The following is a 27,184-nucleotide window of genomic DNA, read 5'->3' on the forward strand; positions in this document are numbered from 1 at the left end:
CAGATCCATTCATTGAGAAGGAAGTGGAACAGAAAGTTCTTCACCATTAGCAGACCTTGTAAAGAGTATCTCTTGGATCCTGCTCCCATTTATGGTGCAAACCACTTTCAATGGGACAGTGTAAAAAAGGAGGAGATTTGGCCAAAATCTCCTCATTCTCGTCCCAGAACAGACAGCAGAGCTGGGGTAGGTGGAGGAGGAACCACATCTCTGTGGATGGACCAGTCATGTTGCTTCACTCCAGGGTGTCTCCAGGGCAGTGTGAACCAACCTAAGTCGCTTCTGAGCAGGCTGCCTGGAGCAGAGTGGGGATATAGAGCTCTGTAAGGGGGCACAGAGATGGTGAGGTGCTGGGGTCTGGCCCCAGGCTCAGTAGTGGTCATCTTGTGTCCTGGGGGCAATCCCTTCCACCTTTCAGCCTTCAGCCAGTTCCTGTTCCCTGTGGCATGCCTGCCAGCTGGGCCCCAGACATCAAATAGCCATCTGTTCTGTCTCATTTGCCACACCTGCAAAATACAAATTGTGGTTCAATTGGATATCTACTGCAAATTAACTGGTACAGATAAGATATTTATTACTAGTGTTACTACCATGGCAAATGCAGTATCTAAATTAAACTGCATGTATTCAGGATTTATAGTGCTAAGGATGTAGAAGGGTTCACAGGAAGCAAGTTTGGGTGAAATAACAGAGGACTTGACATTAGAGTTATTTAATGTACCTCTCCTTATTAAACAGTCCGAAAAAATCCTATTATCTATCAAATCAATGCAAATAAAATTTTCCAGTCTAAATGTAGTTGGGGATTGACCAGTTGAAATGCTGCTGGCCAACATTTTAAGGCCTGAACCATCAAGGTCTTATGAACGGAGGCTGCTTACATAGATTGTTTTCTTTCAAGGCCATTCCAGAAGTATCTCCCCAATTCAGTAATTTTACATGTGAGCAAGAGTCAATTTTTCCCTCTACCCTAGGTCTGAAATTTGCTGATCAGGAATTGAACCAGGGGGTTTTATTTATAGGTCACTGAATTTGATCAACAGCTGGTCTTTAAGGGAAGAGATCAAAACATGCACAACACAGTAATCAAGTCCAGATGTTGTCTAGAAGACAAGCTCCAGTTCTAGCAGGAATTAATTAAGCAAAGTCTTACAAGCTGTGTCATAAGGAAACCAGATGAAAACAACAAGCCCTGTGTTTTTTTATTTAAAAAATGCAACAAACATTTTGAAACAACTGACCACATTTTGGCTACAAATAGTTCAGTGAAATAAAACTTGCTTTTGGGTGCCCCCGTTAATGATTTACTGGTACAACCTGCTGGCAGTAAGCCCAGTTTAGAAAGTGTTGGAAAAATGCCAAACATCTACACTGCATTCACCATGGAGCCTCTGAAACAAACTGTGACTGGGTGTAGGGAAGGCTGAGCAAGGCAATGCATTGTTTTGGGATCCACAGGATCCCAGCTCTCAAAGGCATCCCCCAGAGTGGAGTAAATTTTTTTCTAGAGTAGTTGTCCCCTTATATGTTATATCCTTAGAGTGTTTACTCTGCCAATGCACTTCTATCAACAGGTCAAATACATAAAATAAATTGTAAAGGCTAGGTGGGCAAAATGTTATGCAAAGGTTCTGCCACGGAAAAAAGGACTGCTTGGGAGCCTTACCCTGCCCTCTCAGATGTGCCAGCCTGGGAAATCCCACACATGGGAAATATGGTCAGTGCAGGTGGCTACAGTCATTTTATTTAAATGTATCACAGCAGGCATAGCTCATAAATGGGATCTCTTGTAGCCCAGGCATGGGATAGAGCTCAGGTTAGTGAATTGTATTGAATACATTTGTCTTTTAATGTTGCAGTTTGGGAAGAATGAAAGATTATCTGGTACATCTGCATTTAATCTATTTACTGTGTATGTTTTTGTTGGTATGCCTCATGAATACAGGTGACCTGCACCTTTTCTTAAATAGAAACTGATCATATTTCTAATTTTTTGATTGCAAATTCCATGCATGAGGTATAAGGAAGAAAGAAACATGAAACCAAGCCAAAGAAGAGCAGAATCCTGACTTCAGCCAAACTCTATATTCCCTGCAGAGGATTGTTACATTTTTAACAGAAAGTAGTATGAAGTGAATTTGTCATCAGATATAAAGCATGGAGATGGGAAAGTCAGCATGGGAGGATTTCTTTTCCTTTGTATCAAAGGAGGAAGAGTTTCAACTTAATAAATAGATTTTAAGGCGTGATGGGGAAATCTGAGTGAAAAAACTTGTAGGACTTTATCAAAAAACAAACACCCCAACGTTAACTTTCACTCGGTGTAGATAGCATACATTTCCCTTTCCCAGTATTTGTATAATTATGAGTGACTCATTCAAGGCCTGATCCTACAGACCAAGATTAAATCCCAAAAGACGGTTTAAATCCATGTCAATAATGAAATCCACATTTCTGTCTCATGGCTGAATGAGATCGGTTTGCAGGGAAGCTTCAACCCCACCACCAAACCAGCAACTTGCACTTCAGCCCGAGCCACCAAGTTACAGAGCAGAAGATTTCAAAGCAATTTCATTCAGCTTCCCTGATGCTTCTGTGACTGAACAAACAAAACCACAGATGCAAACCCTGTTTTCTTTGAATGCTTCAAGGTAGGAAAGGAAAATGAAAGCTTCCGGAATGAATTGATCTGATTATTTTCCATTTCTGTTGATCTGATAACATTTTAGATGTTTGGCAAAAAAGCTGTTAACTTATGGCTGGATATCTCATTTTATGAGAAGTTTGAGGGAAGGAGGTTCTAAGCTCCAAATGCAGCTTTGAAAGATTTTTCTACACTCTGCACATTACTGTGGATACAGGTGTTTCCCTTAGCAGCAGTGGCAAAACACCCAGGCTAACCCTTCAGCCCCTTGTATTAGCCTGAGTTTTCTGCTCTAGGTCTTGCTACAGATGCCTGAGGTGTTTGGCAGGGCTTGGTGTTTCCAAGTTGTACTTTCTTTCCATAGGAAAATTAAATTCTAGTGCAGCATCTGCTTCTTAACAAGGCAACGTCCTCTTTTCCTGCCAATGTGAAATGAAACTTGAAGACATCCCAATCATTGGAACAGCTTCTCTGCTGCTCATGACCCATCACTTAGTGCTCAGAACCAAGGGCCTCTGTTCAACTAAATCACAACACCCAGTGAAAGCATTCTGATAAATTAAATTATGGACTTGTTAATTAAAAGGAGTTCACTCAAATACTATTAGATTTCAACCAATGGTTAACCTTGCTATGGAATGATAGAACAAATATAAATTGAATTGCCAACACTAATTAACAGAAGAAAGGGAAAACATCAAAATGGTCTCAGAGGCCAGCACCCTCTACTCCAAAATTGGCTCCCTGGGGTGACACATCTTTGTTGAGGGTGAGGGCAGCAGGTTTCTGCTGCAGGACCTGTTTGGCTGGCTCAGTTTGCAGCAGGTGTTGAGAGGAGCAAACCATGGTTTTTGGGATCAGCTGCCGTCACATGTGCCCAGAGCTGACCAGCACGGCTGCCGGGGACCCCGGGCACCACCACGTGCACGGAGCGCGGGCAGAGCTGTAGTTGGGGCAGGGGCGGTGCCCGGGGCTGGCAGAGCCCCCAGACCACAGCACAGTCGGTGTTCGTGAGCTGCACAGGTGAGGGGAAGGCTAAGGCTGCATCGTGCCGAGCCAGAGGCGACAGAGAATGTGTGGGTTAGGTGGCACCTCACCTGCAGGCTTGGGGCAGAGAGGGCTGAAGGGGTTAGGGGGACCAGGAGGGTGGCCTGGCCGAGGATGGGAGGGGCCGCTACGGGAGGCGCTGCCGCTGCTGCCGGTGCCGGTGCCGCTGCCGGTGCCGGTGCCTGCGGCGGGCGCTGGCAGCTGCCGGACTACGAGTCCCAGCGTGCCCGGCAGGCCGGACCGCGCTGCGCAGCCGCCGCGCCGGGCACCCACCTGCAGCAGCCGCGCCGGGCTCGGGGCGCGGAGGGGCGCGCAGGCGGCGGCGGCGCCGGGCTCGGGCGCGGAGCGGCGCGCAGGCAGGGGCGGCCAGGCCCGGCCCCGCGGCAGGGTAAGGCGGCTGGGCCGGACCGGGCCGGGCGGGACACGGGGCAGCATCGCCCGCGGAGGCTCCGCGGGGCTCCGCGCACTGCGGGGCGGGCGGGGCGGGTGTGGCCGAGCATCCCCGGCGCGGGGCGCGGATGCGCGGCGGCCCCGATCCGACCCCAGGCGCGCCCCGGGAGCGCCGCAGCGCCGTGCGGGGCTCGGCCGGGCGGCCCCGCCACGCCCGGGCTCGGCGGGGAGCGCAGCGGCTGCCCCGGCCGCCCCCGGCGCCTCCGCAGCTTTGACAAGCGAGAGCGCGCCTGGTTACTGCGGAGCGCTCGCATCCTCCGGGGCACGCGTGGGAGGACAGAAATTAGACGGGGCGGTTTAATAAAATACGTCAAGAAGGTGTTGGTGTCAGTGATGGTGAGCTGCCCCTCCTTGGAGATCTCCTGCCTTTTGTGTGTCACAGATACAGCAGGACCGGCGGAGGGTGGTTCTGCTCCGCCGCCGGGCAGCGGGTCAGAACAAACGAACCAATGGCAGGTTCAGGAGTAGAACGCTGATTTAGGAAATTTAGGAATGTTTCCAAGGTCCTGAGGAGCAAAGTGTACCCTCAAAACTTGCACATTGGCATTAGATATCACATACTGTTTGTTCTGTCATCTTCTAATTAAAAATTATCGGGGTGCCCTAATTCAAAGGGATTTGCCTTAATGGAAACTTTGGGGGAATTTCTTCTGCCAGAGTCAAAATCCACAGTTGATCAATGAGAAACATGTAAAGGTAACTGAGGACTATAAACACCAAAAAGTAAATGACAGCTGGTTAGAGTAACATAACCATCCTGAGCTTAGCAGTGACATGAACTTCTGAAAAAAATTCTAACATTATTCCTAATGAGACAAATTCAGAAATTTATGAATACCAAATATAAATTCAAAAGTAATTGGAAGAAGTAATTATATTTTTATACCATGAATGATACACTGTGTAGATACATGCTTTTGAAAGTGTTAGAGGAAATCTTAATCAAGTTATTGGGTTGCTTATTTGTAGTAAATAGATGCAGTCTTTCAATTTTTTATCATATGAAAGCTTTTCTTTAACTGATAATTCTCAGAAATTGTCCTTGAAGTTCCTCTGTTCTGCCCTTCACTCTTGGAGAGAGGAACATGTAATGGGAAAGAAACATCTGAGGTCAGCTGGCCTAGTACTGTAGGCTTCACATCCTCTAATTCTTTGCAAGGCATACAGTTACTAGAAAACTGAACTCAAACTCAGGGATACACAGTGATGTCTCACTGAATTATACTGACTATATCACAGTCCTTTCCATTTATTCTGCACTCATTTGCTGTCTAATGGCCTGCCTGCCTTTGTGCTGGTGCTCCACTCTGTGCACATCTTAACTGGATTCCACTATGGATATATTTAAATTTTTACCATTGGTTAAGGAAAATGAAAACTTATGTGACTCATTTTAGTAGCTTCACCATCCTAAATTCCTAATGTGTCTTTTTTCCATTTATCCAGCTTGGTAGTATGTCTGAATTTGGCCAGTAGCCTCTCTCATCTTGATAATCTAAATAATTTTGTTTAAAGCAGGTGCTTTGATCTCTAATTGCATACCTTTTCTTCCTTTCACAGATTAATATTATTTCCAGCATTTTACAATTTCTGGCAAGCAACGTTTGTGCATTTCTGCTGTTAGTAATCTATTTTAGGTTGGTTTTTTTGGGTAGCATTCCTATATTATTGAACTTCTTAGTTTGATGGCTTCCTGTAATTGAGTGTCCTTTTGACTGAGGCTGAGGTGGCTGTGCAGGGTTTTGCACTGAGAGGCCTCAGGCAGCATCCTGCAGCCCCAGGTATTTACACAGGGTGGGTTAATCGTGGGGTGAATGCCTGTGTTCTGTTTACTGACATAGCAGACAAGTGTAGTGGTGGCTTCTGTTTAACAGGGCTTTGGTCATCATTATTTGTAGCCCCAGAAATCTGTAAACATAGTTTTTAAATCTTTCTTTCAAAGGGCAGGTGGGACTGAGTGTCCAGCTGCTATGCTAAAATAGGGAAATCTGAGAACAGTGGTTACAAAAAGGTGGCACTTGGTTTGTTATCTGTTGGCAGCACAGGTGGAACAATGCTCGAGTTTATGTTACCAAGTGTCCTTTTTTCCTATTGATGTTTCCAACATGTGGGAAACACTGGTGTTGTCGTTTCCAGGGCTGGTCTGATCTATTTCGTTGTAAAAATAAAAAATCAATTTCCAGGTAATTCCTTCTCCTGTTTGTTGTTTCAGCTGTCGAGATGTGCACATCCTGCATGGTTTCTGGCTTTGGTTTACAGATAAAATGCAAAAAATGTTGGTAGTTATGATGTCTCTGTACACTGTAAAGATAAAAAGCAGCTTAGGAAAGATGCAAGAAGAGGTTCATTTGGAAGGTACCTAGCAGTGGTCAGGATTCAGGATCTCAGTTCTGCAGTCATTAGTACATGCTCTTACCCAGCCTTTGGGGCTCTCTGCTGTTTGTATGTTGTTCATTTAAAAGATCCACTTAAATGTACAAGATGTCCATGGAAGAGGGGACCCACAGCCAAAGAAAAAGCTGTCCAATGCTTGACACTTGGAAGATGGTTCAATTCCTTATCTTGCCACAGACTTCTCATTTGACCTTGCACAAGGCATTTCTTTCTCCTGGCAGGGCAGTGGAGAGGCTCTCCTGTGGCTGATGGTGTTCAGGGCTCCACAGCAGCTGGTTCCATGTAAATGTGATTGATCAGGGAGGATACCAGAACCCGGCCTTTGTCTTTCCAAGTTTGCCTCTGTGCAAAGCTGCAGGTCCTTCCTACCCCAGTGTGTGCTTTGTTTTGCATTCATGGTAGATGTGCTTTATACAAGTTCTTTACACAACACAAAAGCTGGGATTCTGAACTGGGTGAAGGCAGCACCTTGTAAACATCACAGCTATAATATCGCTGTAATGTGTATGATCTGTGCTCCCCTGGGGACCACAGAGCCATGGGCTGCTGTGTCACAGGACTGGGAGATATCAGCTCTGGGGCAGTGCTGACCTGGGTGATTCAGATCTTTACCTGTTCCAAGTAAATCAGCACCTGTCTGCTGCAAACCTGCAGGGTCTGGTAGTTATGGAAGGAGGTTAAAATATCATTGGTGCCCCACAGAAGACAATGAGGCCATTTTCTTCCACTTGCTATCAAATGGGCGCTTATCCAAGGGACCATCAGTCAGCCACCACTGGTACAGCCCAGCAGCAGGGTGTTGGTGTTCACGTCAGAGTGAAGCAGACAGATGACAAATTGTGGGTGGAGCTGTCACTTTATGGTCTGTTTTGCCTGTATAAAAAGACTCTGTCCTCCAAGAGTCTCAGCCGTGCACTTAACACCGCCCTCAGTTTCAGACAGTGACTGTTATGTTTTTATCTTAGAAGAGCTCATTAACATTGCACAGATTTTCAAACCATCGCTTAAGTTCTATAAAGGGAAGAACCCCACCTTCCAGTTCTACAAAGTTACCAGCTGCAATGAGCAGAAAGATTGTTTCATTAGTTTATAACTAAACTTTGCCCCTCTAGAAACAACGGGGAGTGTTCATCTGCAGGAGACAGGACAGACAAACAGGTCTCTGGTGTTTTCCCATACTTGATGCATCACTGAAATGTCAGACCACCATACACAATCCCACCCATGTCTGCAAGACTTCGGTTTGTTCTGTCATCCTCTTCTTGGATGTAGGAATTGAGTGATTTAAAGGTTGGATTTTTAAAAGCAAGACTTAAATCATCATATGGTCACTGTATAATTAGTCATCATATGTTTGTCTGGAAACAATTCTAATGGTTATGATCTAAAAATATCACAATACCCAGAAACAAACTATAAATTCACAAGCATTGTAAAGAAATACTTCCTTTCCAGGACTCAATTTCATGTTTTGAATGGTTATGAGTAATACCACTAATGTTATTTTAGCAACAATCAGAAATTGGTCATTATGTAACATTCTGCCTCTGTGAGAGAAGCATCAATGTTTCATCTTTCTTTAATCACCAGGGAAAAACCTTTCATGTTATCTGAATCAGAGGGAGTACATCCCTTTATGTCTTCTAAAAATAATGGTGCTTTCATATGGATAATTTTGCAATTTACGTGGTGGTAATTTTTTTATAAAGGACATGACTGAAGTCCCATTACAGTGAATTAATGTCTCACATTTTATTTGCATGGAAGTTATCAATCTCCAATTAAGCAGCCAACTGTGATGTAAACTATAGAGTAGCATAAACATTACCAAGGTTCAGAATGCCACATCCAATTATCGAGGGGAGTTTTTCATCACTGAATGATTATCCTAGAATTTCAGGCCTAGTCTAATATCAGGACAACATAATTGTTAATTATTCACTGCTCTCTATATAGGACTAAACCAGTTGCTGGGAACAGAGCATGAAGTATCCTTATATTACTTCTGGTGAAAAACAGCATTTTAAATATACAGGGATTTTGAGGGATTCTTTGCTGCAGTATGACAAAGGATGGCAGCTGGGCTGGGAATAGAAGAGGTTTGGCCACACTCTGAGTCTCCCAGAGCCAGCCCTGAGACAGTGCCAAGAGCAGCTGAGCTCTCCCCTGCCAGCCCAGAGACACCCTCTGAAGGACCCAATTCTACAAGTCCTCAAACAGGTGTTTGCTCTGATCCACAGAGTGACCATGCTGTGTCATGAATGTAAAAGGGTTAGAAAAGGTGACTAAACTGGAGCAGTTCAGTACCTTTTATGTTCTGAAGTTCTTCTGAAGTTTTTTTTTTTGGAAACAGGCAGAAAAGTTGGGGGATTCTAGAAGAGGAAATACTTTTCTCTCTTCCATTTTCTACCTATGTGAATTTCTTTGACATGTCTGCTGTATCTACATCAGGACCTGTAGCTAATACTGTTCTCATTGTGCACACACAAGCCCCAGTTTTGTAATGCTGTGTTCCTCCCACACTTGTGTTCTGTGCCGGCCCTAATGCATTCCTTCTAACTTTTATGAGATTTATGAACCTCCTATTGCAAAACAGGATCTCCCAGTATACATCCCCCATATATTCATGGTTAGAAAGTACATTGGTACATTTGTATTGCCTTTTAAGTATGAAAATTAAAAAGTAACCTTATTTATATGTCAAACAATGGAGTATTTATATATATATATTTTTTTTTAAGTTTGAGCTTTTAGAAGCTCAGCTTTATCTTTCATAGCCATTCCCAGACAACAGAGATGTTCTCTGTCTGGCACTGGATTCAGTGTGTTGGTGGGGACACTCCCTTGCCTGGACAGCATGGGACAATCATCCTCCTTCTACTGAGCATCCGCTTGTGTTGCACAAATACGGCTCTTAATCATAATGGCCCCAATCCTATTTATTTAGTCCAGTATCAATTTAACTTGGGATTAATTCCACCTGGTTTTTATTTTCATGTTTAGCTTCATAAGTCTATTTAAAGAAAGGGAAGATTTTTTTCTACATTTACAGATCAGTTTCACAACTGTTTTTCAAAACACTAATATCCACCGCTATGGATACAGAGATAGTTTAAAATAGGTCATGCATCAGGATTTCCTTTGTAAAGATCAGTTGCCATGATTTGCAAAAATAAGAACAATTTCTCAAACCTTATTATAAAAGCATACTTTTTTTTCCCCAATAAGAATACCAAGAACTCTATGAGTAGATTATTTCCCATTCATCACATGTCTCTATACTTCATAATGCACATTGTCATGCAGCTTCATTCTTAGCTTATACACACTATCAAACCTGGAAAATTGCCTCCTCTGTGTCACAGCATTCTCCTCTCTGCAGGACCCCAGAGACAGATGTTTCTCTAAGTGTGTAGTCTGTGTTTTAGACAGCAGGAGGGACCTGAAGTGCATTTGTAGCTGCTGGTCCATAGGAAATTCTACAGTTCAGGTTGTTCCAATGCTTCCTAGGGGATCCAAGCAAATGCAAGTGGGACCCCTGTGACATTCAGCACTAATTCAGCAGAGGAGTCATTCACTCTCAGAAAGAAACATCTGTATCAGCAGTAGAAGATTACAACAGTGTTATGGTATCAGCAGAAACCACAGCTTGGCTCCTCTAGAAAGCCCTTTCAGAAGTGTGTAAGCATAACAAAAAAGTACTTATGGAACATGGCAAGGTACAGAGAGGTTATATCACAGCAGGTGTTAACCACGCTGAGCAATAAGGATTTTATGTAGGCTGACTAATGAAACCCTTTATCTCTTTGAAAACATGTTTTGAATCCTGATGTTGACAGGAATAGGTGAAAAGCTGCCCCAAATTAAATTGTACACATTTCTTTCTTTAGAAGGAATCAGAAATACAACTGTAGCAAGGGGTTCTTTGAAGCTCACTGTGAAACCTCTGTGCTCCACAAAGGTTTGAAAGTAGCACATGGGTAGCAGAAATGCCTCTTACAGTTCTGCCCCATCCAGAACGAGCACAGATCTCACCTGTTGGGCTTTGCTTTTTAACAGTGGGGCTTAGGCCCATGAGAAACTAAGATGCTCTGTACTGAAACTCAGTGGAGAAAAACAAATGAGATATGTGCTCCCCTATTCCTTAATCTCTTTCACTCTTCCCAGTGAGTTTGAAGGGGAACTGCACAGTGTTATCCATGGTCCCTCATCCTGCTTCCCTCAGTGTCTCTAATACAGTGTAACATTCAAGAGTGTCTTGCCTCTGTGGTTAGACTGGACATCTCCCTTCTGCTGTGTGACACATGATCTGCTTTTATATGCTCAAAATAACAGCATCAGGGAGCTCTGGGTTAGAACTGCTTTTTTAACTAATGAAAGTTTTCACACAGTAATCATAACAAAGCAAATCCAATGGATGTAGTATGCAAGAAGTAAAATAGTTGTGCACACTCAGGCCACAGTAAGGAGCTGCACAGACAGCTTGTATCTCTGTTTACATACACAAAATTAACAGTATCAAATCCAATTAGGAAGGTGGAGATCGTTATCACATTAGACAGCAGTTTCCAGAGTGAATCAAGAGTTCAGCATTTCCTTTCCAGTCTGACTGATGGTGAATTGTTGGATTTATCTTGTTCCCTTGATTTCTGATAGTGTGACTCTGGTGAAAGATCAGTAGAGAGCATAAACCCAGGACATGAGCAATGAGTGTTTCAGCCCAGCCTGCAGCAGCCTGTGTGGCAGAGTGAAAGCTCCAGAAAAGCTTTAATGCTTTCAGGGATTGTGGACAAAGAATTTCCCTAAGCAGTGTCTTCTGCTTTTGTTCAGTCACAAAGGAGTAGGATTCTGTTGTGAAAGGGAAAATAATAAAGGAATTTCTGTTGCAAATATGTACAGGCAAGAAAAGCACAATTTCAGGCTCTTCATGCACTATCAATCTAATAAGGGTTATTCAACACAGTACTTCATGCCATGAGAGAAATTAGGCTGATACACCTGTAATATCTGGGTTTAAATTTCCCTTTGGGGTATCCCTGCTGGACATGGGCAAACACCTTCTCTTCTTAGTAATTAAAAGTTACAACATTGAGAGCTGTCACCTGTTCAAAGTGTCTCGTGGCACATCTTCTCTTTATGGCTGAGCATTTGGGCAATGCACAGGGAATTTGGGGGTGTCTGGTGCACACCATCATACCAAGCACCTGGTTCAGCTTTGCAGAGCTCACAGGACTCTCAGATCCATGGCCTTGCTGATCCCAGAGCCACAATTCCTCACTGTAATCCTGCAGTGCTGTACATCCAAGGGAGAGTTCCTGCTACCAGGAGTCCTGCACAACTGCACTGCTGACCCTCAGCCAGGGAAACTGTCTTGGACTCTTACAAGTTGCTTTTCCTACAATATTTAATTGCCCTAACCTTGGGATTACATTTCTGTCTTTTCCAGGGATGTGATTAAACTCTAATAAAATAAGCATTTAAACTTAAATAGCTTTTAAAAGCTGTAATCCCCTCAAAGAAATTTTTTAGCTCAGTTAATGACTGCTAGCTGAAATGTTATGTTTGTAATGAGTTTAAGTTTATCCAAAGGAACTTAGAGAAGGCACCTGATGCCTTAATACTGAATGTTGTACTGCAGCTCAATTTGGTTTTACAGTTTAAACAAATATACTTATCAATTTTAAATAAAATGCTTTCATTATCTAACAAGTAATTTTGATAAAAAATTGCATGGATTAAACACAAATCAAACTCGTGCTCTTCTTAATCACAAAGTACACAAAAACATCAGCTCTTTTGTACTGTTTTTGGCCAAAATATCCCCCACATTCATCACATAAGATGAAATTTTGGTATTATAAGAAAATTTCACAGCTGTTGTAACTTTGTGAAACATCACATGCTGACTACCTCCCTAAAACTAACTCTCAATTTAAAGAATAGTTGAATTCTATCCTGACATTTGGAATGGCTTGATGATGATGATGTGCTAGGAGAACAGCAGCCACAAACAGAGCAGAAATAAGGAAAAGAAGAAAGTGTGTAGGCAAATTAATAATTTTTCTTGGAATTGGATAATTAAGTGTTTCAGGTCAAGGCTTAATGTGCCTTGCAGTAGTCATAGAATTCCAGATATTTCAAATTTGTAAATCCACTGATTATTCCCTTCCATTTCAGTAGGTTGATGATTTCTAGTGTTTTTGATAAATAGAAGAATGATATATGTTTTAATATTTAATATTTAAATAATGAAACTTCTAAGTACATGAAATATTTTCATTTGGATTTGGAATAAAAGAAAAACAAAAATTAAGCTTCTAGCTCGTATGGCAAGCAACAGATCCCACATGGATTTTATCAGCTTATGACAACTGAAAACCTGGCCAAAGGAAATTAGGCTTGGGGTTGATACATAAGTCAGTGGTAGGTGCCAGTTGGATGGTTTCCATATCAACCATAACTTTGAAATTTGTGAATGCAAAAACTCAGCTGTAAAACTGCTCAGCTAACTGTGTCACTTGGAGAGTGCTGGTGCTGCTGTGGGAAACTGGGCACACTTGGGAGGGCCTGGAGCACACTGAAAGTCCCCAGTTAATGCTGATTCTGATCAGAAATTCATTCTCCCATTTTATCCCTTTACAGGCTGGTTCTGGTTCTAGAATTTGTTCTGGACAAGAAAAAAAAAGAGCAAGTAAAGACAGAGAGTCCTTTGTCATATTGTCATATGACAGATAATATGACAATGACTGTTGTGGTCATGCAAATGAGATCTTGTTCCCGGTCAGTTGGGATCATCTAACAAGGAATCATGTTCAAATTTTAAAACTAAAAGAGTTTGTGAAATACTAAGTCCATATATTTTTCCTGACTGTTTTGAACTTCTGCAGGTTCCCCATGTACAGACTGAATTCCAGATATTTTGAGCTATAGCTAGTATCTCCTCTCTCCAAGAATTTTGATGATAAGTGCTGTCATTTGTATCCAAACGTGCTGAAATAAGACTAACTACCAGTATACCTGGAAGATGCTTAGGTAACCAGAATGTGCCAAAAAGGCAGCCAAGATGATGTGGGTTAGCTTTCAGGCACCAGAAAAGCTGGGATAAGATAGAATACCTCAAGGCATTACATTTTTGTTTTGTTTGTCAGTGTTGGACCGTTGTCTGTGACTCTACCAGTTTCCTTTGCTTCTGGCCAAAAGAGCAAACAAATACTGTTTCCAAGCAGATGAAATAAACCAGCTATATTTCTATGAAAAAGGCAAAGTTGCTAATGTTTTCCTTACCTGTGTCTCAAAGCTGCTGTTTGCTGCTGCCCCCAAGCACACTGAACCCATCCTTGCTATGCCTTGGCTCCTGCCCAGGATGTCCCACACCCCCTGTGCTGTGCCAGGACATCTTGCTGCTTTGTTTTCATTAATAAGTGTCAATGTGACCCTCAGCACGTGGGCTTTCCAGGACTCTCAGCTAGATGGAGATCCTCACAATGCTTTATTGTTAGCAGGAGCTCAGTGGCCCTGGATGGTTGAAATCCTGAGCAGCAGCAGCAGCAGCAGAGCAGTGCAGCAGCAGCCATGTCTCTGCCCTTCCGAAAGGAGCTGGAGAAGTACAAGAACATCAACGAGGATGAAATACTCAGCAAGCTCTCAGAGGATGAACTGAAGCAGCTAGAGCATGTTCTTGATGACCTTGATCCTGAGGTTAGTGGTGATAATTGCAATGCTGCCCTGTTAGAAATGCCACACACGGCAGCATTTTTTATTTGTATTCTGTTACAGTGGGGACAGTGTACCCTAAAGTATGAGCAGCTCAGCTACAGACATTTTGGTTCTATTCCTGCTGTGATGTGCTACTTTTCTAGAAGCCATTGTGCTCTTGGTCTATCCCATGTCTATTTAGACATGAGCTTGTCTGCAATCTAAATCTTTAATCATGTTGGCACACTGCAACACAATGAGAAGCTTTTTATGTCTGCTATTTCAGAGCACAGCAATAAACAAACATAACCTTGTGTTTATGGAATCAGGTCTTTTGAACTTCTGAAATCTGTTGACCATGTCATTCAGCACATATATTTTTAGCTGAAGAGAACGTATTTGGGCATGATTAAGAAAAGTAGGATTCAGCTACACAACTGTCATTTTCCAGAGACCAAGAATAATTGGGATATTTGAAGACATTCTCACAAAGAATTTAAAGATCTCTCGTCTGAAACCATTTGATCCTACAATAATGAGGTTATAGTCACAAGCATGCAAGGAATTGTGACTGAACCTACCCAAAAATATTCAAACTGATGTAGGAGTTTGAAAACTGGCAGGTAAAATGGCAGATAAAATGTTCTGTCTGGAGGCAAAATTAATTTGGAGAAACACAATAGATTTATATCTTCTAGTCCTACAGCACCAGTTTTCCTGGAAATTAATGGGGGCTTTACTGTTCTCTCCCTCCATGCTGCCACTTCCCACACTATTGCCACTTCTACATCTTCTGGTATTTTCAAGTATCTGGCATCTCAAATGGAGACACAGAAAACCATTAAAAAAGCAACACCAACCAACCAAATAAATCAGGCCATGGTGCATTTGTAGTTAATGCTACATACGTGCAGTGGGACATTTGTGCATGCACTGTAAAATAACTGGTGACTTGAGTTCACTGGATGTGCTCAGAATTTCCAGGATATTTGCCATGGATCAGATTTACTGTGCATGTTCTGGCCAGTCAGGAAATGTTTCTGAAGTACTCTGGGGCACCTTCAGCATGTTGGCTTTACTGCATGTGCACTGCAAGGTCCACCCACCTGTATTTCTTTCTGGGATTTCCTGTAATGAAATGTGGGGGCCTTATGCATATTCCTATGTTACAGGATGCAGATGAAATCACAGGATCCCACAGCTACGTGTTGAAAGTGGGAATTATCTGCTGGCTTCCTCATAGTCTGAATAGCTGAAGTCTACCTCATTCACCAGTCTCTTTAGTGCATGCCATTCATTTCTGGTCTGAGAGACATCTGCTTTAGAATGAAAGGAAACTTTTTTTAGTGAGGGAGAAAGTAAAGGAATAGAAGGAAATGCACAGAAAACATACCCTGTTCTATATACCTGGACTGCAAACTCTGGTTATAATATGTGCACCAAAGGACTCTGATCTTACTTAATTCTTTGGTGCTGTGTTTGCAAATATAGTTAATACAAATATTGATGGGTAATAAATCAAGAAGACTGAATGATATTCTGGGCTTCGTGGTTACATTTAGGTAATGTGTGCTACTGCTGTCACCAGAGAGCATTAGGCAAAGAATGATTTCACTTAAAACCCCACGCCCCTGAGATGAGATTTGTTACACTGTGTGAAGCTGTCTCCTGTCCTTTCCATGCCCCTGTCTCTCACAGAATGCCCTGCTTCCAGCGGGATTTCGGCAGAAGGACCAGACCACTAAAGCTGCCACGGGCCCCTTCGACAGAGAGCGCCTGCTCTCCTACCTGGAGAAGCAAGCGCTGGAGCACAAGGACAGAGAGGACTTCGTGCCCTTTACAGGGGAAAAGAAAGGTACTGTCCACGCCTGTGCTGGCACTGGGTGATGGACTGCAGGGTGGAGGTGTGCACTGCAGCCTGGCTGGTGTGTGGAACACGCTGGGACACGGCAAGTGAGGCTGTGCAGTGCACAGTGAGGCTCGGGAGCCACGTCTGGAGCTGCTGGAGCAGGAGTGGAGGGATGGTTTATCTGCTGCTGGTGTCTGTCGTGCTGCTCTGGACTCCCAGTGGCAGCCCCATGGCCTGTGACAGGTTAGTGACCTGTCAGGGGCACAGGGACACGGGAGCACCAGGCCAGCAAAGGGCTCAGTCACTGCTCCCTGCTCAGCCAATGCCTCTGCGTGCACTCAAGCACAAAGGTGCCCTCAGCAGCCTCACAGGGACTGTCCCCTGTTAGGCATTAGGCCCATTGCAGTGGGGGAGGCATTCAGGAGGAAACACATAAATGCCTTTCTGAGTGAATCTTGCCTACCACTGCTGTAAGTAACAGCTCAGGGAACACAGTTACAAAAAATAAGTATTTTTCCACTTGTTTACTAGCACATCTGGCAATGCTATTCATGCAGACACTTTCCCTGCTACCCTTGTCCTACAGCTACAGGAAAAAAGCAGGAAAACAGGAAAACCTAATTCTAATAATTTAAACACAGTTAGGATAACCTCAGGGCAGGGACAGTCATAATTTAAACAAACAATATTCCTTTAGCACCACTAGCTTCTTTTCCTTGTTTATAAGATGTGGACCAAAATGCCTGGCCTCAGGCAACCCCTTCATTCAAGAAGGAACTTCCTATGTCTGGGTCCATTTCTGGCTATGTAATGGATTTGCCATTATTTCAGTGGGATCTGCTTAAGGGAAAGCAGCTACTTCAAGAAAGTCAATGGCAGCATTTTTTTACATTATGTACCATTACCAGAGATGTAAAATGTTTTTTATATAACATTTCATAGGCCAGGAGTCGTTACTATCATTACATTGTGTTCTCAGTCTTTGAAACAATGATTTCAGACAAATGAGACATTTTTCAGCTAGATCTGATTGGTGTGCCATTTCACCATGCAGCATATTCTTTAAGCTACTTTTTCCCTCATCAAAATTCCCACATATTGCTCTTCACAGGGCTGACTGTGAGCCCACTGACATGCAGTGACAGGGCAGAGATCCTGCCAGTAGCAGGAGGGGTCAAGCACACACTGTGCAGGAAGGAAAGTACTTTACTGTAGTATGGATTTATTACCAATTGTTTCCAGTCTCCTACACACTGCTGTGTCAGAGCAGGACAAGTCACTGCTTGCAGGTCTCGAGATATTTATACCAACACCTTCAGTCTCACCTTACTGATATTTACAGACTTTAGATTAAGATTTTGCATTTTTCACTGTAGTTATGTCTGAGATCTCCAAACAAGCCTGAAACATCAGTGCACAAAACCCAGCAGTGTGTGGAATTGTATAAACCCATAGGACTGGCCCTTGGTCTGTACAAAATGAGTCCCTGTATTGTCCCTGACAGTGGTACTGTATGGACTGGGCTGTTTATTCCATTTCAGTTCTCTTTTGATGAAGCTAAAGCAATATTGTTCCTACATTTGCTTCCAGATGCCCTTAAAGTGCTTATTAGTGCTGCTTATTAGTTCCTGGTGTCTCTGGTGTGGAAATACCACTGCCTTGCAAACACAACCAACCACACATTTCACTTCCCCCTGAGCACTGAGTGAATGCAGCCCTCCTAGCATTTAAAGCTGTTCTTAATTTGGCTTTTGATTCACTGTATTCATTTCCTTCAAAATTAAAATTTCAAGAATTATTACAATTATGAGGTAGTGACAGCATTTTAGGCTAAAGGAATTATTCCCTTAATTTCCTCTGTTCTTTGTACAAAACAAATTCATGATAAAATCCTCAGTATCAGCTTTAGCAGATTAAGTCAAATGAAAACAACCATGTGTTCTGTGATTTCTGCAGTCATTTTACAATTATAATCTAAACACACAGAATTATATACTACATTTTCTTTGAAGTCAGAGGCCAAATGCTATGAAAATACCCTTTGTTTCTTTGTTGGTTAGAAATAACTGAATTAATCTGAGATCTGATGAGGTCCAGTACCTTGACAATTGAGAAGTGATGGGCTTCATGGTGTCATTTTTGTGCGGCTTTAAGGGAACTGGCTTTGAGAACAAAGTTGTTTATTTTGAGCTTGGCATATCCTGAACTGGTACTGGAGTGTGAGTCCTGCTGTCCCTCTGTGGCTTGGCAGGAGGTGTCCTACAAAAACACCAGCAGATTTCCAGCAGTGCAGAAGCTGAGCCTTATAAAACATATAACTGAAATCTCCATCTGCCAAATGCACTGAAATCCCCCCATATTGTATGATAATCCTGATAATTGGTTGAATCTGGTAAACGTGATGAATATTGTACAAAGTCCATGTGTGGCTATTCCTGGATCTTAGAATCCATGCTTGTAACTGCAGTCTTACTTATTTTGACACTCTCAAATGAAAAAAAAAACAACAGGATGGCTGTAATAAAATATAAATTACTTGATTTACATTTATAAGAAGATATTTCCCATGCAAGGAAACAAAGCAATACTGAAAGACATTTTCAAGATCTGATACTACATGCTAGATTTAAAGTCACTTTAATTAGAGAATAATTAGTATTCTTACAAAGCTCAGTAATTAGTTCAGGAAAAATAATTTAAATTTCTAAAATGTGTCCTCAGAAGAATTCTGAAGAAGGATATTCCTTGAGGAAAATCTTATTTCTCACCTTCTGCATGTTGATGGTCTCTAAGGTGTATTTACAGATTGGTAAATATTTATATGATTATATTATATAGATTTCTGCTAAATTATTTCATTACAGTCTAGAAGCACAGTAATATAGCTATTCCGTAAATAACCCCAAATTAATTTGATGCTATTTCTGCTAGTCAAAAATTAAATTCTCAAGCAGCTCTAAAATGCATTATGCATATTTGGGAGGTATTGATGCTAATTTGCCATTTGATATTTAATTTATGACCTAAAAATATTTGTATGTCCATAGGATTAGAGTATGTCAAGTGTTGTTTAAACTTTTGTCAGTGTTTTGTACTATGATATTTGCCTACCACTGGGAAAGCATTTATTTTTTCAAGTTTAGGAAGTGGGATACTTCTACTAAATGTAAAGTGATATTTCTACCAATTCTTATAGACTAGTCTTTGGTACATCATGATTTTTTTATCTACTGTGACTGCCTCTCTTTTTTTTTGTTGTTAATATTTTATTAGAGTTCTTGACCAAGAAGCAGTACTAAGCGGCTGCTGGAGGACAAAACTCAGTTGCCTATGTTGGTCTCTATATGCTGAGCAACCATAAGGTTTTGATTGTCCTAGAAAACAAGCCAAAACAAATTCCAGAGCTGACTGGGATATCCAGAATGGTTAAAACACAGGAAATGTTAAATAGGAGCCCAAGATGGGGGGCTGTTTATGCAGGGAATTGTCTTGTTTTTGATTGTAATTGTGGTTTCAAAAGGTTGAAGATGTTTGGCAAAAACAATCAGATGTATGGAATTCATTAGGGCTTTGGCCCTGTGCCATATTGCAGCTTGGTAACATACTTCATTAATTGCTGTACAAAAAGGATTTAAGCCTGAATGGGATAAATCTCAGATTTCAGTGGAGACCCAAGGCTTGCCCAAATCAGGGCTGAAATGATCACAGGCACACACCCAAAGCTGGCCACTGAGAAATGTTTTCAGACTGCTTTACCCACATCCTCCCTCATGCAAGTCAGGGCTGGGTACTTCACTGGAATGTCCCATTGTGTGGTTTGAAATGATCTGGTGGCTTTCAGGAACTCTTGTGCAACACAAATGTCTATTAGTAATGAGCAGTGGAGGCAAAGAGTAAGGGCTGATAACTGGGGCCATGGTGATGGGCAGTTTGTAAATGTTTATTTTGTGTATTTTGGATTTGTCCCTACTTAGGACAGATGTTTAAGAAATCCTTACATAGAACCTGATGTTCTGTGGAAGTTACTTAGACTGACCTTCTGCAATTAACACATATAGCTGGGACAGGTGCTTCAGACTCCTATCACTTCCATATGAGTATTTTCAAGTCCATGAATGAGCCAGGAGTAAAAAGAGGTGGGGAACATAAAGGGCAGTGCAGGTACAAAGTACTCCAGAGCTCTGTCAGTGCTGTGTTTTCTCTGCAGTCTGTATGTCTGACCTCCAGAGCAGAGTCCTGCTGGGATGCAGACTTCAGCTGGTGACAGCACTTCTGCTTCTGCTTTGTTCCCAGGCTTCTCTGAACTGTATGGTACTAATGAAACGTAATTCTAAAAAGTTCTTCTGTTGTGAAATGTCATTAGCTATGAAAGATTGCTTTAAGGATTGCTGTTTCAACTGTTCACCACTGTCCCTGTTTTCTACAAGGTCTTCTGCTCCTTGCCAAACCATTTAGTTTTGGATCTGATCCAATTCTCATCAAAGTCATGGAAAAACTGCAGTGGATTTGTGGCTGGAAAGGGAAGGAGGACATGCTTGTTTGTGATTAAATACTAACATTTTCAGCTGATTGATAAAAGGGAGAGGGAATAAAGTACCAGAGAACTTTTGGCCAAGCCTGTGTTTCAGTTGCTCTGGCAGAGACCATCTATGCCGCATGTGGTGCTGTGCCAAGCAGAGTATCAATACAACACCAGTAATAAGGACAGTCATTTTCAGAAGGTCAGAGTACTAGAGCAGATGCTAATGAGTTCCAGTTCCACTGTGTCTAACAGACTGCTTTCAGGAGTTAGGCTTTCACATAGACACACATAATCTTTCTTGGATTGACATGGCAGTTGTTTCACCCCCAATGCTTAAATGGTTTGTTTAAATTTTTGCCACCTTTTTCCTATTCTTTAGGGCTTAAATTTAGAGCTGATGTTTGTCTCTTAAGGCATTGAAAGCATTGCAGTTGCTGACAGTAATGCCTCTAGCCAGTGCCTTTCACTGCTTGCTTTTCTAAGACTCTCTTTTAGTTTCTCCTGACTTTGCCAAACTTGCACAGTTCACAGTGAAATTTCCCATGCTGAGAGGCTGCCTCGAGTTGAATTTTTGGAAAGTGTCAGCAAAAAGGACTTAGCTGCTTCCAAGAACAAGATTAGGAGAAAACACATTGTTTTATCCATCTAGAGTAAATTTTTCCAGCTGTTTTTTTTTATGACCTGCAGTGCCTCCATGCTTTGAAGAGAAGACTTGAAATGTATGCCCTTTGGAATCCCCAGGGAAATATACTCAAGTCTGGCATCCTCAAAATATTGTGCTTTCTTGTACATCCAGTTTGTTGTAGCATTCTCCAAATATTCCCCCTGCAGTGAGTGCTGGTCAGAGCTCCTGCCCTCTGTGCAGGGGGCACAAGTGGCAGCACAGCCGTGCCCAGAGGGACCTGGCATCCTGGGCTCTCAGGATGTTCTTGAAATTCCTCATCTGAGAGGCCCCTGTCACACCAGGACAAGGGCAGGGAGACTCCCTCCTGCTCTGGCACAGCTCCCCTCCCTTTATAAGGGCACTGGAAAGGAGAAAAAAGAGGTAAGAGCCAGCAGAGAGGCCGGGGTGGAGAGGTGGAGCAGGGGGTTGAGTTGCTGTGTGAATATTCCAGGATGAAGGAGTAGATGTGCTCTAGGCAAAGGAGCTGCAGAGAAGAGCAGTGGTAAGGAAGGGAGGGCAGAAGGAAGGGAGGCGGTGGGAAGGGTCAGGACTCAAAGATTGTCAAAACTGGGAGACACAGAGGATGGGGAAGGCACAGGGGGCAATGAGGGAAGGAAAAGAGAAGAATGTGTTGGGTGGGAGAAAAGAGGGCAGAAAGGAACATAACTAGTGTGGTATTCAGCCCTGCCCACGTTTCTAGGGTCTTTGATGTCCAGCAGGACCTGAAGAGCAGTGGCACAGTTTGAGTTTCTTCCTCCTCTACCACCATTCCACATCAGACACAAGAGCTTTCTGCTGGCTTGGTGGAGTGGGTAATCCAGGAGGTAATCCAGAGGACTGCCCTAGGGCTGCATCCTAACTTGTGATCATTCATGTGAGGGTCTGAAGAAATTCAGGGTTTCCTTCTGTTTAAAAAGGTTGGCTTTTGTTTGTTTTTGTTTGAGCAAGCATACTTTCCAGGAGAGTGCTTTGAAGGGTATTGCTGCAGTGACAGAATCACAGCATGCTGATCAAAATCAAGGATACAGGTGCAATTTAAATTCAATTTTTGTGTTTATGCACAATAGATTTAATAACTTTAGAATGCTTATCTTTGCAGCCTTCCTATTCCATTGTCATAATTTTTAAGGCATAGAATATGCTGACACTAATCCAAGAGCAATAGAACAGCAACAATTAGGATACTGCATTTTTATTACTACTGGCTTTCAGCTTCATGCTTACTTGAACTTGGCGTGTTTTCTTCTCCATAATACAAATTTATTCTTGGTAAGAGCTAATTTAGCTCCATTTTTATAGAATATTTGTAGGGAGGCGTTTAAGAAAGCCTCAACAGAAAAGAATAGTGTAAAATGGAAAAAGTGAATCAGGTGGCTGTGATTTATGCAAGGCAGATTTCCAGGATTATTGAATTTCACTCCCAAGGTCAGTGTAGCATTCTGTAATTGAGAACAAACAGGCACTCACTGTAGTCAGTGATTCATTGAGAAGTCAGAAGTAGTAAGTAACCAGGCATTTTCTTGAAAGTACAATAATCTGAGCTACACTTTATAGGAAAAGAAAGCACATTATTGTTTTACAATTACGGCAGAAAATGCATTTGTGTTATAAAATTAAGTAAATATCCTTAAAAATTTGATGTTAAATAAAAGGAGATTTTTTACAGCTAATATAAGTGGGTTTATTTCCCGTTGTTCTGTGTTTTATTGAGTTTTGGCTTGTACCATTTTGACTTGTATAAATACCAAGTACATACTTAATATAAATAAATAAATACTAAAATAAAAATAGTGGCAATTTATATTTATTCATAAAAGTCAAATGACATTAGAAAGAAGGAATAGAGAAGACATATCAGAAATGCTGCTCCAAATGCTGCAAACTATAAACAAAGGTGAAATCTTCCAAATGTTTTCAGATTGGACTTGCTACTAAAATCCTACCAACTGCAATATCCAAATTCCTTTTTCTCCCCCTCCTTAAATAACAATAAATAAAAAACTCATTTCAGGAAAATACACTTAAAGTAGTTCCCTGCTCAGTTAATAAATCCTCCTATAGATGTGCATATGGTAGTTAATTATTACTGTATAAGAAGGTGGGGATCTCATTTCCTTGCTTTACTGACATTTAAAACAATGTCAGCATTGTTTTAATGGGGGCATTTGCACAATGCATGAAAACAGACCTGGCTGAACCAAGTGGTAAAATGACATCTATGGCTTCATGACTGTTCTCAGTGAATTTCCTTTTTTATAAGGAATTTACTTTCCTTTTACCTTGGTCCACGTTTCTGTGTCTCTCTGTAGTGCTTTTCCCTGAATTCTTCTTCCCTCTGGTTGTCAATGGATTTTGTTTCCCGTAGCCTCTTTTGAGGAAACCATGAACCATATAATATTTCAGTTTCAACAGAAGTCTTGTTCTTGCAGTGGGTGAAAAGGAGTGGGTCTGCTGTTAAGCTGAGCCAAGATAATACTCTGCTCACCCTCAGAAATCCCTGGTTTGTAATAATCTGCTTCAGTCATCATCCAGGTCGCTCCAGACACTTACCCCAGTTTGGCCAAAAGAAGGGGAGAATTGCAGTGATGCACACTTAAAATTTCACACTTAAAGAAAGCACTTGGGATTCCACACACTTCGGGTTTCTATGCTTGTGTAAAAAAAAATTATATTTTACTGCAACTAAATTTTGGTTTGCAGTTAAAAAAAAGTATTATTTTTATACAGAAGTGTGATTATTTTTGTCTTGTTAACAACAAAGTAGCTCAAGTTATGTATAAACAGAACTGTTGTCACCATGTTTTTCATTGGTAGATAATTAAGCTATTGCTATTAAGACTTAGCACAGAACATTAGCATATTCTAGAAGCAAAAGATAACACAGCCAACATTAATTATACCACATAGAATAAAGTAATAATAAAGTACCTTCTAAAACACAGTGTGAATATAAAGAGCACCAAGAGCAGCAGCCTTTCTTCATAAATCTCACTTTATAATAATAAAATGTCACTATTCCTCCAAGGCTTCATCCAAATAATAAATTTTAATTTGGACCATTGAATCAAGGAAGCCACAATCTATATTTTATTTTGTCAGTGAATTCCATGATGTCCTGGATAATAAATTTACAATGTACAGATGTGGAACTAGGAGACATCTCCTGAATCTTTAAACTCTGTCCTTAATTAATGAAGGAAAACTGGTTGACAGCTGTCTATAAACAGACACACGGTTTTGTAGCTGGTGCACAGGTAATAAATTCCTAATAATATGCTAAATATAGAAGTTTTTCTAACCTCCATCTGCTGTGGTACAGCATTGCTTCACAGTGGAATGTTCTTATCTAGATAGCAGTAAAAAGAATATTTTAAAAACACCACTGGATGCCAGCAAGGCCCACATACATTAAGGATATATATTACTATCTTTGACATGACCTTGCCCCTTTAAATATTTCATATAACCAATAATAGAATTATTTTTGTGAAACATTTGCCAAGAATGTGTTAAATGAAATTATCATTGGGAATCATATACACATCCAACAAGATTTGGGCTGTTATCCAAGAATTACATATGCCTGAAACAAATGTTTAAAATTGTATTCCTATATATGTGAACTGTACAGAAAAGGTATGAGGTTTCCATTACCCCTTGATTTCTTGCTATGCAAGATACTTAACCTTCATCTATCCAAGGTCCTTAGAGAAAGACCAGCTACACCATATATTGACCATAAACACCATATAAAGACCAACTACAACATATATATATATATACACCAAGGTGCTGTGTCCCCTTGCAATGTTATGTGTGAAAGCACAGACTTTGGGTCAGTATTTGTTAAAAGTGTGACTTGGGTTTGGGCCTGGGAAACATCACTTACTGCCTGATGGAGATGCTTTGTGTCCACAAGCATCTGTGGAGATTGCTGCTACAGAGCAGTGTTACCAGTCAGGATAGAGATCAGCAGGATTCCCTCAATATCTCAAACAACCTACTGAATACTTGAAACTCATGAGGAGCCACCAGTGATCTGAGAGGAAAACACCTGATGGACAGTATTCCTCACCATTGATTGTTTACTCAGATATTCTGGTTGATTTTGGTTTTCTAGCTTCCAGCACAGCAATTAATTCTTTTCCTTATGTCATGCTGGCATCAAGTTAGGTCTTGGCCAGTGGTGTCTGCCATCCAGCTTTTCAGATGAGGTGGTAGCACAGAGTCTGAAGTCTGACCACCTGTGCTGCTATTGAATCTGGAGAGCATGACTGAGTTATCTTTGCAGAGTGTTTCTTACCCCGGATTTCCACTTGGTTTTTGTTTGATGCTGCTGGAATTTCTGTGACCCAATGCAGTCACAGTTAAAACGGTTCTTACCTTCACTCACCAAAGGCTTTTATCTTCTTGAAGCCTTTTCTGAAAAGATTACTTGCTTAAAGTATCACATAAAAAATAAATCATACCATGATACTACTTTGTTTTTCTACATAACTTTCTGTCCAGTTTTGTACTCAGAAATAATTTAGCCTTGGTAGAAATATCTCTAAGGTAAATAATTTGAATCGTGTATCAATAAATCTTGCCAGAGTTTCAGAAATTTCCATTAAAATTTTTTTTCTGAGCTTATTCAGTGACTTGAGTCATGAAAACTGACAGCATAAAAATGGATGTAGACAAACTTGTACAAAAGATATAAATGAATTGGAAATTACTACATGAAAATGATACTTTGGACCATAATGGGGAAAAATGAAGCCACAAAAGGATGACAGTGTTGAAAAAACAGAGTCAAAGCATTTGCAATTCAATACTAAATATCAGAATTACATTTATGAATGGTAACAATATGACTAATGCAGTTAAAATTAAACTATTTTAGAGACATTTTAGAAAGTCACATGACTAGATGTAATACTTCAAGCAATACATCTAGAGTGTACAAAGCTGCAAAAAATGAAAATTTAAAGCTGATAGTGGGCCAAAGCTGCCTGCACCAAAGATCATCTCAGCTTCATTACAACAGGATTAATTAAAGGCTGCTTGAGAAGTAATTGTTGGGGACAAGGTGAGGGGAACTATAGCACAGTGGACAGCAGATCAAGGGAATTCACTTAATTTTTGGAGCAATGGCGCTGTCTGTTGGCTGAGGCATCACCCAGTGTAGCACTGACTGGAGGGGCTGGTCAGGAAAGCTGAGTGGGTGCAGAGCCCAGCAGTGCTCTCATTTAAAGGGCCTCACTCCAAGCATTTGCAGTTACATCACCACAGCACTGAGGTTAACCAACATAGCAGCCTGAAGGAGTAGTGGAATCATTGTGCTGTTCCTGCTGGGTTTATCCTGCAGTTTCCTCATTTCAGCAGACAGGCCAGTGACCTCAGTCTTGGGGGAATATTGCATGGAAACACATCTGCTAACCCAAAGGTATCAGCAGGATGCAGAGAGAGACAAATATGTCAGAAGTCTTTCTTGGGCAACATGTGGTTCAGTTCAGACTTGTCAGTCTGCACAAATGATCAGGATCAGCCTATTTATGTGGATGATCATCAGGAGACACAAAGGGAAAATACTCTGGAGGAGCTGGGAATTAAACTGAGTTACTGGGAGAGAACAGGTTTGATGAGCTTTCAGGATCAAGTATGGAAGTTCATGAACTGAAACATTCTTGTAGTAGAATGGTTTTAACTGCTCCTAGTGCCTCATTTAAGTATAAGGATGACATTTCTGCAAGCTTTTTGTGTAGACCTGATTCTGCCTATTTAAGGACACAGGACCTTCAAAAAAATCCCAGCTGGGACTCCTCCTGAGAGCAAATTTCCTAAAATAACAATCACCAACACAGAGCAGTAATCTGCACCTTTTATTTTTAGACTTATTAAGATCCTGGTGTGGAGGATAACATCAAGTAAGAAAGA

The 27,184-nt window shown here is 41.5% G+C and overlaps 1 protein-coding gene and 1 long non-coding RNA gene across 4 annotated transcripts in view; both read left to right on the top strand.

Moving 5' to 3' along the window:
- The first annotated feature begins 3,652 nt into the window (after positions 1-3,652).
- Positions 3,653-27,184, top strand: part of LOC106851855 (tropomodulin-2) — a 34,777-nt gene continuing 11,245 nt past the window's right edge. The window contains exons 1-3 of one of the 3 annotated variants that reach the window (XM_088172520.1): positions 3,653-3,667; positions 14,038-14,233; positions 15,929-16,085. In XM_088172520.1, the coding sequence (XP_088028646.1) occupies positions 14,108-14,233; positions 15,929-16,085 (283 nt within the window). In that variant the 5' untranslated portion in view covers positions 3,653-3,667; positions 14,038-14,107. Of the gene's footprint in view, positions 3,668-4,044; positions 4,080-14,034; positions 14,234-15,928; positions 16,086-27,184 lie in introns of those variants that run through there. The other 2 variants (XM_088172519.1, XM_014874132.2) reach the window with 2 other exon arrangements.
- On the top strand, positions 19,251-22,294 carry LOC148222232 (uncharacterized). The gene is made up of 2 exons (XR_015806496.1): positions 19,251-21,767; positions 22,214-22,294. It is a non-coding gene; the product is annotated as an uncharacterized LOC148222232 (long non-coding RNA).

This window comes from Sturnus vulgaris, chromosome 13 (genome assembly GCF_052056855.1).
Source record: "Sturnus vulgaris isolate bStuVul1 chromosome 13, bStuVul1.hap1, whole genome shotgun sequence".
NCBI classification, from domain to species: Eukaryota; Metazoa; Chordata; class Aves; order Passeriformes; family Sturnidae; genus Sturnus; species Sturnus vulgaris.